This window comes from Melanotaenia boesemani, chromosome 19, assembly GCF_017639745.1.
Source record: "Melanotaenia boesemani isolate fMelBoe1 chromosome 19, fMelBoe1.pri, whole genome shotgun sequence".
In the NCBI taxonomy this organism is placed as follows: domain Eukaryota; kingdom Metazoa; phylum Chordata; class Actinopteri; order Atheriniformes; family Melanotaeniidae; genus Melanotaenia; species Melanotaenia boesemani.
The window spans coordinates 18,297,680-18,309,709 of NC_055700.1; the positions used below are offsets into that span (position 1 = coordinate 18,297,680).

The following is a 12,030-nucleotide window of genomic DNA, read 5'->3' on the forward strand; positions in this document are numbered from 1 at the left end:
ATTAGACCTTGTGTGGATAGAATGCAGAGGTTTGCATTTCTGAGTAATGGATGGCGTTCATGTAGGCAATCAGCATTTGCTTGTCATGATAGCTATACTAACCTCAACCTTTCCCCAAATGTTAGCCTGTATTCTATTGTTCTAACTCTTACTATACGTGAGCAGTTTTGCCTTTATCAGCTATATTTCAACCATACTCCAGTTACCATGGGTATATGTTTTAAAAAGAATGACATTGGCAACAAATACAAGCTGAAGTTTGCCAAATCAGCAAGTTTAAAGTTCCTGTCTGGTGTTTGGCCTGAATAACCAGCAAAGACATTAAGCTCCTGAGTAATTAAGGCATTTAAATCAAGTGTTTTGTAAAAGAAAATATGAATATCTTGCAAACCTGAATGCCTTTGGCTACTGTTTTAATAAGAAGTCTGTGTTTCAAGTGTAAGTGAGTGTGTTTGAGAAAACAATGTGTTTTAATTTTAGAACTTTTCAACTTTCAATCCCACTGTGCTCTAGTCAGGCCCACACATGCTAAATAGCATGTAAATTCCTCAATAGAATCCTCCCACATTTAATGACTGTGAGTAAAACCAGGCACACTACTTTTTTAACACAAGCTATGAAAATTGTGTTCAATTTTCTCATCATGAGCAAGAGATTTCAACAGGATTAAAGTCATACTTTTTCTGATTTAACCAGGAATTTGGGTTGGATATTGTCTGATAGACTAATAAAGGAGCATTTAGACAGTTCACAGATTTAGACTGCTTTTTACCTGAATAAATGAAGGCAAAACTTTTCCATTGATAACAGCTGATAAAAATTTGAGGTGGACAGACAATTCACTTGGACTAATATTGCCCCTTACTGAATCTAGTAGAGACATGATTCTTTTTCTCATTTTTTTACACAGAACTGTGCATTTGAGCTGATTTCTCTCTCACTTAACTAAAGCAAACATTTGTTTGGAACTAGAAACAGTTGCGGCCTCTCACATAAATTATAATTCTATTACTGAGCTTGAAAGGGGGATTAATAAGAGAGAATGAGATCTGTTTATTTTGTACCAAGTACTTAAACATTTTCTCAATCTTAATGGATAACAGTGGCTATATAATTTATTTTTCAGTTAAAATTATGGGCTAATTAGTAGTTTCTATTCAAATAAATATGCCCCTGCTGTCTCTTCACCGCATCATATAGCCTAGAACATTGTGATAAGAAGAGGAATACTAAAAAAAGACAGTAAAATAATTACATGTTAACTGGGTACCTAAGAAAAAAGGTTGCATGCAACATACTGTACATGGTAAATATGGGTAAATGGAAGTCCACTGGGCTTTAAGATCCTCCAGTACAGCAGTGAAAAACAATGCTGGATACCAACACTAATGATGATCATGCAAGTCTCATTTGTATCCACTAATACATCAAAATGGGATGTACTCACACAATTTGTACATTCGTTAGACTGTAACTTAGTATTGTGTTTATCTTGTTTCTGGTCCCAGCTGGTCTTATATTGCTGTTGGCAGAATCTAAAACCATGACATCCAAGACTTTATCTCGGTTCAGTATTGGCTTTATCAGTGATCTAGCTTTTCCTCATCATCAACCCTTGATGCCCCTTGGATTGGAAACACTGTCTTCTAAGGCCTGTTAAAAAAATACACAAAAAAAACAAGTTCGGTTTCCAGTCTCCCTGTATTCATCTTCTTTGAAAAGTATCTTTAATTTCCACAACACACCAAAAGTCCAGCACCATTAGCTCTGCAAAGAAGGATAAGAATGGGAGGAAGAATTTGTGGGGGGACGAAACCACTCAAGCATTTCTCAATATATCAGGAAGATGGCCTCATGGGATAAATTGCTAAATGAGTGAGTCTGTAAAATGAAGACAGAGGGTGATGAGGGGTAAGAGAAAGTATCCTGGAAGACCAACCCCTTCCATGTGATGTATCTTGGGCAGATAGGAAGTAGTTGATATCAAGAAATTCTAGCTGTGGATAGGACAGATAGAACTAAAGGATAGCAGAAAGGACCCAAGAGTAAACTGTGCTAAGTACTTCCTGGATAGATCTGTGACACTGCAAACAATGTGGCTGGAATGGCAAAAAGGAAAGTTTAAGTTCAAAGGAGTCCAAAAGATAACAAAAACTAAGACCCTATGAGCATTACATTTCAGAATCACAAGCACTGCTATCCAACAAAACAAACATAGTTTTGATTGGCAAGGAGTGTAAGAGGTCAGCTGTGATGTATGTGACAATCCCAGTTGACAGTAACATCAGAAACAAGTACCATGACTAGAATGAGGAGTGCCAAAGACAGACATAACAACTGGAACGAATCTAGAGGCTGAAGTCAAAAGTGGTCCAAGTGGCCCAAGTTGTAATAGGAGCTATTAGGGCTGCATATGTCCTATAAGGACTCAAACTAAAAAAGTAGTTAAAGCAGATTTCAGGACCAACAATCTGAGATCATTTTCCAGAGAATGCAGAGTGAAGAAAACTTGACATTGTATATAAGCTAGGGTTGACAAAAATAACATGTTAATGGCGGTAACTAATGTATGTAATTAATTGGGTTAATATTTTTAATGCATGTGCGGCATGACAAGCCCCCATACATCCATCATTTTTCTGTTATTATGGCGGGACATGGAGAGGAAAGATGGAAAAGATGGCTGGCTCCATTGATGGATTTGAGAATAAACATATTAATCAAGCCACCCATGGACATCGCACCAGTGGAGAATGAAGGTGTTTTAACACAAACTCTTTTCCCGGTGAGAGGGGTTCCACACCTGTACTTTTCCCATATTTCTTTTTTAACTTATCCTGGGTTTTGCACAAACGTGCACAACATGCACATAGAAAACTCTAGTTGATATTCAAATGAGGAACCAGTGCTAACAACCACACAACTGTATAGCGCTCAGTTTTGCATGTATATTTAAAACTGTATATGTTCATATCCTGTTTTTAAGCACATCTGTGTATAATAATAATACTTACAGACATAAACAAGTGGTTTGATGGGATTTGAAACTGGTTTACTACTGTGGCACGACAAACATGAAAAGCTGCCTTAATTCTGTAAGTGCTAGGCTATTATTTCATGGTACGGCTGATTAAAATAGTTAAACCATAAGAGATTACATGGAAATAAATGAAGCCAAGAAAATTATTGGTACATTATGAAAACAACAGTGTGAGCAGGTATAATAACTGGAATCTGCTTGAGAATTATTACGTGTTTCTATAAAGAGGATGTTGTAGTAATAGAAATTTGTGTTCAGTGTCTATTGGAAAAAGTTATTGAAGGGGTTAGATGTGGCGGTCAAAATTAATTTCAACTATTTGTGAGAATTTAATCACAGCCTTGACCTTTTGATCTCATCCTAAATTTGTTGGTGCTGTTCTGTGCCCAAAATGGTATTCAGGACAAAGTGAAAAGATTAAAATTAACTAAATAAATGTTGTTGTCTTTTTATTAAAATGAAAATTGTGTAAATATTTTGAATTACCAAAACTTGTCCCAGTGATTTCTACTTATTATATCTGCATTTAGTTTGTAAATAAAATATGTAACTAATTACTCCGAAACACTGATGGCAGACTTTAAAAACTGGGCTTTTCCATCTTCAATCATTGTTTCTAAAGGCCTCCAAAAGGCAATATTTACTGATATTTCTTAATGTTTTACAATAGTCTTACACCCTCTCAATATTTCTAATCATGTGATGACATTTATGCGTATTACTGACACATTATACCAGTATCGGTTATCAGTCCAATAATCATGTGCATGTACTCGTACTCTGTATTCATAAAAGTGCTCCAATACTACAAAGCCAATACCAATGTGAAAAAAATAGTGCTGACAAACTTAACACAATAACGCAAAGAAATTAAAGGGGTAGTGCAGACTTAAAAAGTGGTTTTTGAGCTGTAAACAGCAGAATTTGTAAATTGTGACAAAAACCATCTATACTGTAGATAAAATTAGTAATTTCCTCTCTTTTTTTTTTTTTTTTTTTTTTTTTGTGGGTTATAATGGCTCATAACGCCCCCTACAGGGTAAAACCAGGTTTTGTTTTTCGTGATGTAGTGCCGTACTTTAACCATATTTGGTGCTTCTCTATGTCACAAGAAAATTTTACAAGTCTCACAGTCGAGCTCAAGGCGTCCTACCAAGAACTTAGCAACAAATTTGATGGAACAACCGCCGCTAGCTACCACAACAGACTGTGATCACTAGAAGAAAATGCTGACACTGTTTACCAGCGGCTGGAGGAGGTAGAAACTTTATAACTGATAACAGGAAGCTAAAGACTAAGCTAAATGACCTGGAGGAGAGAAGCAGATGCTGCAACACTGACTGATTGGGCACCCTAAGAGAATTGAAGTCCACAACCTACGCAGTTCTCTTAGAAACTTCAGCAAGAGGCCATGAGGAAATCTTCTCTTCTGCACCCAAACTACACCAGGCTCACTGCAGTGCGACCCTCAAACTAAAGCCCAGGGATGAACCACAACACTGTCTGTTACCCTCTTCCTTCCACCACTTCCAGAGAAGGGAACGGCTGGTCCAGGAGGCTCGGAGGAGAAGTACATCACTTTACCAGGGTCATTTAGTCAGAGTCAATAAAGACTACTCTTTGGAGGTGCTTGATCAGAGGAAGGAAAGTGATGTCCTCCCTTTGCAAGATCAAATTGAAGCCATCTCTCACGTACCCCCAAAGACTTCGCATCACACAGCAGGACGACTCCCGTGTTGACTGAGTGACTGAGGCAGAGTATCCAAGCTCATCCAAGCATTTGGTAAACCCTCCTGACTGTTTACTTGATTAGTTCTGGGCCTAAAAATATAATCGGACCTCTTGATGATCAGTGTTTGCTATGTACAATTATAGCTACCTTAAATTTAAGTGGTAACCACAATCATTATTAGTACTCTTTTCTTTTTATTAACTTTTTCTTTTAGTGAAAATGTTTCTCATCTACCTAAATTTTTTTTTCATTTCATTCTATTTAAGAAAGTTATTACTCATGCTATATTGTAATTGTCTGAATAAAGGCTGCAACTAATGATTATTCTGATGGTTGATTAGTCATCGACTATTATGTATTATGTATGGATTATGTAGCTCATAATTATTAAATGGATCTTGTTTCACTTTTAGCTTTTAAATCTTGCATGAGGTTGTTATGTAAGTCCGACGTGCCTCGTCTTTAAATGTTCAAGCATTGCAGATGTACTTCCGTGGTGCGCAAGGTCCGCTTTACAAATCTCACATGTATTTTATTTATTTTGTAAGTTTAAAAGACTTTTGACGTCCTTTGCTGCTGTTTTGTTGCTTGGTCGGCCTACGTATTTTTCCCCTGGTGAACTTTATTGCGCCTGTACAACTCTCAGCAGAGATAAAAAAAAGAAGATGATGTCTTACTCTGTAGGTTTTTTTTTGTTTGTTTGTTTGTTTTTTTGCTGACAATAGTCGACGGGTAAATTCATTGTCGACTATTTTTATTGTCGACAATTGTCGACTATTGTCAACAACGTCGCGTAATCGTTGCAGCCCTAGTCTGAATTATGTATTATCTTGGCGAAAGAACCTTATTTTGGGCGTGTAGGTGCTGTGTCACAGTGATCAACAAAATCCACCAAAAACCACTTCATCCTCCTGATTTATGAAGATTCTAACAGTTTTCCAGCCTTACATTTACAGGATGGCTGCAAGGTGACTCCTATGATATATCACACATTTAACCACTCAGTGTGAACTGTATTAGTAAGGAGTTGGATTTGTTTCTGTTCAACTGAACATAAGCACAATATTAGCAGGAGAAGTTGTTTCAGCAATTATTTTAATGTGCACTTATCTATAAAAACTGAAATGACAATCAACATTAGTCAATTTATCAAGTTAAAACATTTTTTTTTTAAATTCAACTGCAAACCTACTCGGATTTGTTTGTTTCACACATGTGGTTTAAAGGGACATTCTTGCTGAACATGCCCTCAGATCTGAGCAGGTCTTACGGCTGATGCTCCGACTGATTGCCCGTTTTAAATGGAGTAAAAAACCCACCAGGCTAACTCCTTGCTTGGTCGCCCGGACGTTAAATGGTGCAGACCCAGTGTTTTGCCTGGTTAAATGAAGGTTAAATAAAATTAATAGATTTAGCAACAAACCATCTTGTTTTCCCAACAAGGTCCAACAGCATCTGCTAATATGGGCATCAGGTTCTGTGTCTTGCTGTGTCTTTCTGTGTCTTGCTATGATCAGCCTCTAACTGTATATTTTTATATGCAAATATGTATAAAGTCTAGTTAGCAAGGTTAGCATTAGCACTGTCTTGACTAAGTCCAATGTTGCCATGTAACAGGGAGAGGTAGCTTAGTGGTTGCATAGGTGGGCTTGGGTCTGGAGGCCGTTGATTTGAGTCCCTTGCGTGCAGACAAAGGTGAACCACCGTGGAGCCCTGAGCAAAGTCCTTAATCCCCCAACTGCTCCCCAGGCACTGAAACATGGCAATCCACTGCTTTGTAGTAAATCTAGACAAAATGCAGAGCCTAATTTCCCAATTGGGATTAATAAATTAAAAATTATCTTTAATTATTATTATTAAACAATACACGATCTGGCCTTGCAAGTCTAAAACCCTGGTTTTTATTTATTTTTTTTTTTTTTCAGTTTTTTGTTTTGTTATTTCTAGTCTAACAGCTCAAAGCACTTTTTACATTACAAGCCACATTCACCCAGTATTACACTACATTTGTGTAATGCTGCTTATGAATTATCTATGAAGTACTACCTCTCACACAAATTTGAAAACTAATGTATATATCGGAAGCAATGTGGAGTTCAGTGTTTTCAATCAACACTGAAACTTTCTTTTCTATTTGAATGAAATTACAGCCCTCCACTCTGAAAAAAAAGAAACCGGCCTGTATCACTTCTTATTACAGGTGACAGCATGGGGTATTTTCAAATGTACTGATAGCCAGACTGACACTATATGAGTGAATAGGTATCCTCGGCAGTATGTGCCTGTCAGGATGTATCTCTTAGAGACAACTTAGAAATCTGTAGGTGAGAGCAATCAGGTGGCTGGAGACTTATAATATCCTCTGAGACTATGAACAGCAGGGAGTTGACTGACAGGAAGGAATGTTTCTTTTTTTTTTTCTTCTTGTTCAGTTTCTTTCTACTCCAGTCAGGGTCTGGGTTCACTCGGCATGCTCTGTTGCTTTTACTTTTGCTTTTATTACTGATGGTGACCTTGAGGGCGATAAAAGTCAAAAAGAAATAAGCATATCATCATTGTTTTCATTATTTTTTATCATCATTCCAATTAACACCATCAGAGATTTGAAAATTGACTTCTCATTTAAAGTTTGTACATGTTTGGTCAAAACATATAAGGCCACTTTTTGTATTCTCTTCAGCCAATAAAAATGCAGCTACAACAATATTGCAAAACCAAACAAACATTTGCGTAATTAATTTTGTGTGTTATGTTTCAGGCTGAAAGAGAGGCAGCCCTGAAGAGTGTGAAGGGCTCATTCGAAGTCATTGACTTCTCCGGCTAAAGTGCAGGTTATAGTAGCAAGGTAGTAAGTAGTACTATGTTTTCCCTGCAAGTCCCAAATGTGATTAAATGTAAACTTTTAAAGATGAACTTTAAATAAGCTGTGAAGAAAAGAAAAAAAAGTTTTAAAAAAGTTTATATGTTGGGCTTATGTATGAAGAGGATGTGGCTTGTGCCAATTATCTATAATGTAGCATTAAAACCACTGACTCGAAAAGCAATTAACATTTCTAATCTTGTTACTGTGCAATGTCAGTTTGTTTGTTTTTTTTTTTTTAACCTGACAAATTTTCTGACTGCCCTTGTTGCTAAAAGACTTGCTAATCATAGTCAGCAGTACTGCTGCATTCGCAGATTTCTGCAATCATATTTTTAATGAAATGTTATTAAGCTGGAGGGACTATCCTATTTTCATAAGAAGGTATCTGATGAAATATCAAATTTATCTCTAAAAAGTCATGAGTGTTTCTCCAGTCACATCAATTTAAGGGTTGAGATAAATTCCTCTTTTGTACCAATCTGAAAAAGTCTTTGATTGATATTTATACACAGGAGATGGAAGTATTTGCCCTTTTAGACCACAGGACTATTTTGCAAACACAAAAGCATGCACACTCCCACAGAACAATGAGAAACATTTGATAAACCACAAACATACTCCCCTTACAAACAATCCCACAAGCACACCTAGCCCTACAAATTCTGTTTTAACAAATGCAATCATGTGCAAACATAATGCAGGAATGCACCTCTTTTCTTCTTCTGGGTTGTGTCTGCAGCCTGTTGTTATTCCTGGTGCTCTGCAGTGCCATGCTCACCACTGTCTGCACCCTGTTCCGGTCTGCTACAGCACCCAAACCCACACACTCTCTAGGCAACTGTCACTGCTCATTCATGTTAATAGTACAAGTCATTTTGTATTCTGCCACAACAGCTTACAGCTAATTATATGTCTCATAAATTATATATGTCCTTGTTGCTGAAAGGATACAATTTGCATTTCATTAAGTGTTCCAGTGTTCCACGCTGAATGAAATCATTCAGTAAAGGTTGATGTATTTACAGTTTCTCTGATTTCATGAGCATTAGCCGTCATTTCCATAAATCTTGTTCGTCTCTATGAGCAAGCGCTCTCAGGCATTAGATGAGGTTCCTCTGGAGGGCTTACCTGTGCACAGGAGAAGCGCGGTGAGTCCCACGCACTGGCGCGGCCCCATGTCTGTTGGAGAAGTCGAGTTTATTCGAGGAAACCGAGTGGGTAACTCCCTCAGCAGCAAGCAGCGCAACTTTGAACGCAATTTATCCTCTCTGAGCAGATTTCCATTTAAAACAAACCTGGTGTATCCCGTGCGTCACAACCTGCAATCACAAACATGAACAGCGTTCATACTGTGTTTTAAGTTACAACTGCAGACATATTTTCCCCCATAGAAGGCAAATGATGGTAAGTAAACTCAGTATTTCCAGAAGCTGATTTAATTAGTCAACTTCTGTGCCTTGTTGAGCTGGTTCTCCACTGTTCGGGTTGAGTTCGGGGATGATTTGTGGGGCTCCGGGATGTGTGAAAATAATAATAATAAAAAAAAACGTGTAACTAATAACAGCATGGGATGTTTTTAATGTTACGCGAGGATTTCACATTCTCTAAATATAGGCTTTTGTCAACACGACATCAGAGAAAAAATATATAAAACGTCATATGAAGAAAATAAGTCTGAGAAAGTGATGTAATGTTGGGCTGTTGCCTCTTACCATGTCTCCTCTTGTACAGTCGCCGCGATGTCCTGCTGATAGTAGCATGTGGTTTACAAACAAATCTTCTTGGGATATTTTTTTTTATCCACGACGACAGCATAAACAACCCCAGTTTGTTTTTTAGTTCTTTTCCCCCAAAGAGTTCGCGTTTTCTTCCTTTTCTTTTTTTATGCAGCGGTGGACTGACAGCGGTTCAAATATCCCATGTTTAGTTGTCTATGAACTGCAATATCCTAAAATATAGTCCCACAACTTTCCACTTCACTTAGAAGTGCTAAGAAAACGAGAGACGGCAATGAGGTGGCTCCTGCGCCTTTGCCGCTCTGCGCCCCGTGGCCGTGGATGAAGAAACTGAAAGAAGGGGGGTGAGATGGAAAAGGTGGGGGCTCGGTGAGGCGTTGGGGAGGAAGTGTGGCGCGCGCTCCGGTAAGTGCTGTACCATCAAACTCCAAGTTCGTGTTACATTTTTTGTACCGAAAGGATGGGGACAAAATAAAAGAAAAAAGTTCGTAGTTTGGAAATGAGCTCCACACACCTCACTATGGGATTTTTTTTAATTACATTTTCGGTTGAATGGAGACAATGAGCGAAGGGTATGACTGATGGGACTCTGTACTCCGAGGTTAATCGCAGTTTAAATAGACAGGAATGAATACAAGCATTATTTCACACAATTTTGAATATAAAGCGTTTTCATGCACGTGTGCCTCGCCGTTATTTTCATCGCTAGAACGAGCCTCCGTTTAAGTATAAGATATGACAGCTGAAAATAAAGAATGAGATTTGGAGGATTTGGTGAAATGCCGTTAATCCAGGTAAAATGTGTTCACAAAGAAAAAAACAACAAAAAAAAGAAAAGTTCAGTTTTATTTTATCACTTCTGCAGTCTGGGCGGATCTCAAGCGCATTAAGTGGAGAAAGCAGTAAAGTGGTGCAACCTGTTGTTGCACAGGTCCTTCATGAGAACCAACAGTGCCCCCTATAGGGCATGTCTGACTGGAAGCGGCTGCTCTCTGAGCATCAGCGCTCTGAACGCTGCAGAGTCCCGTTTATCTGAAAGGCAGCGGGCTGAACGTGACTGCCACACCTGAAGAGCCACCAGTTCGCAATTAGTGTGTGCAGAATGTCTTGCTTAGAGTGGTGGAAGCTCAGCCAAGAGGAAAGGTTCAGTAGATTTATGAGAGAACTGATTATAAAAAGATTTTTTTTTCTGAAATCCTGCCACAGCATCACTTCTGTTACTGTTTATTCTATTTAAACTTCCAGAAATAGCAAAGATTAGATAACCATACTTATATAATCTCGTTTGGTGTGAACTTTGAACTAGTATCTATAATACTGCGGTTTAGTGATTTTCTCTCTTGTGTGCCCCTGCTGTGTAAAAACCTACTGGCTAAGCTGTAAGTGCACAAGTTGTCTATTCTTCAAGAGCAGAGTGAACAAGCCATTATGAGCCACACAAATCAGTGACACATTGAAAGGCAGAGGAGCCACCCTGCAGCTGCAGCCTCTCCACAGCAGTGGTGAACAGCGATTACAGGCCATCAGTGAAGCAATGGAGAGACCCTGTGGGCTTTGAGGAGAAATGCTCCCTCTTCCCTCCCCCACTCCGTTTCCTGCTCATCCAGAACCGTTTCACTAAAATAAGATATGAGAAGAGGAACACATTTTACTCAATTCCAAAAAAAAAAAAGCCTTGTCACTGTGTAAAATGTAAATAAAAACAGACATTAATGATTTGCTAAAATCAATATTGTATCCAGAATGAAACATCTAAAACCTGAAATGTTGAAGGTGAGACAATTCCATGAAAGATATTAGTTAACCTTTCATCTGATGGTAGCAGTGCATCTTGTAAATAGGGGGACAGGACCATGTTTACATCATCTTCTTTTAACAGCAGTCTGGGAATTGAGGAGTCTGGATAGTCGACCGTTTGGAGAGGAATGTTGTCCCATTTCAGTCTGATAAAGAATTCTAGCAGCTCAACAGGCCTACATCCTCATTGTTGTGTTTTACATTAAACAATGGATGTACTAAATATTTTCAGTAGGTGAAAGATCTGGACTGGAGGGAGATCAGTCCAGCACTGGATTTAATTTTTATTTTTTAATAACAACACACTGCTGCTGCAGTATCTCCAGTTTAGCATTGCCTTGCTGAGATATGCAAGATGTCCCTGTAAGATGATTTTCTGTTCGGAGTATGTTACTCTAAAATCCGTGTCTATCAGTTTTGGTGGTGCCTTTCCAGATGTCCAAGTTGCCTGTTCCAGAGACACCAATGTACCTCCATATGAGAAATGCAGGCTTTTAAACTGAGTATCAGTAACAAGTGGTATGGTCCCTCCCTTCTTTAGTCCAGAGGAGATTCATTTCCAGCAAGAATTTTAAATTTAGATTAATCTGACCACACAACATTTTTTTAATTGCCTTACGCCCAGAACTGGTGGTGATGTTTCTGGATCATGACCTATAGCTCCTTCTTTTCATGATAGAGCTTTAACCTGCATTTGTAGATACAGTTAACTGTGTTCACAGATGATGACAGTGATTTCTGGAAGTGTTCCTGGGCCCATGCTGTGATTTTCATAACATATTCATGCCTGTTATAACAGTGCTGTCTGAGGGCTTAAAAAATCACAAGCACACAGTACTGGTTTTCAGCCTCGTCCTTTGAG

The 12,030-nt window shown here is 38.3% G+C and overlaps 1 protein-coding gene across 1 annotated transcript in view; it reads right to left on the reverse strand.

Moving 5' to 3' along the window:
• The window catches only part of si:dkey-112m2.1 (transmembrane protein 132C), a 160,782-nt gene extending 151,127 nt beyond the window's left edge, over positions 1-9,655 (reverse strand). The window contains exons 1-2 of the mRNA XM_041970732.1: positions 9,348-9,655; positions 8,764-8,954 (exon numbers count right to left, since the gene is read on the reverse strand). Coding sequence (XP_041826666.1) covers positions 8,764-8,812 — 49 coding nt within the window. The 5' untranslated portion in view covers positions 8,813-8,954; positions 9,348-9,655. The remainder of the gene's footprint in view (positions 1-8,763; positions 8,955-9,347) is intronic.
• Between the last annotated feature and the right edge of the window lie 2,375 nt (positions 9,656-12,030).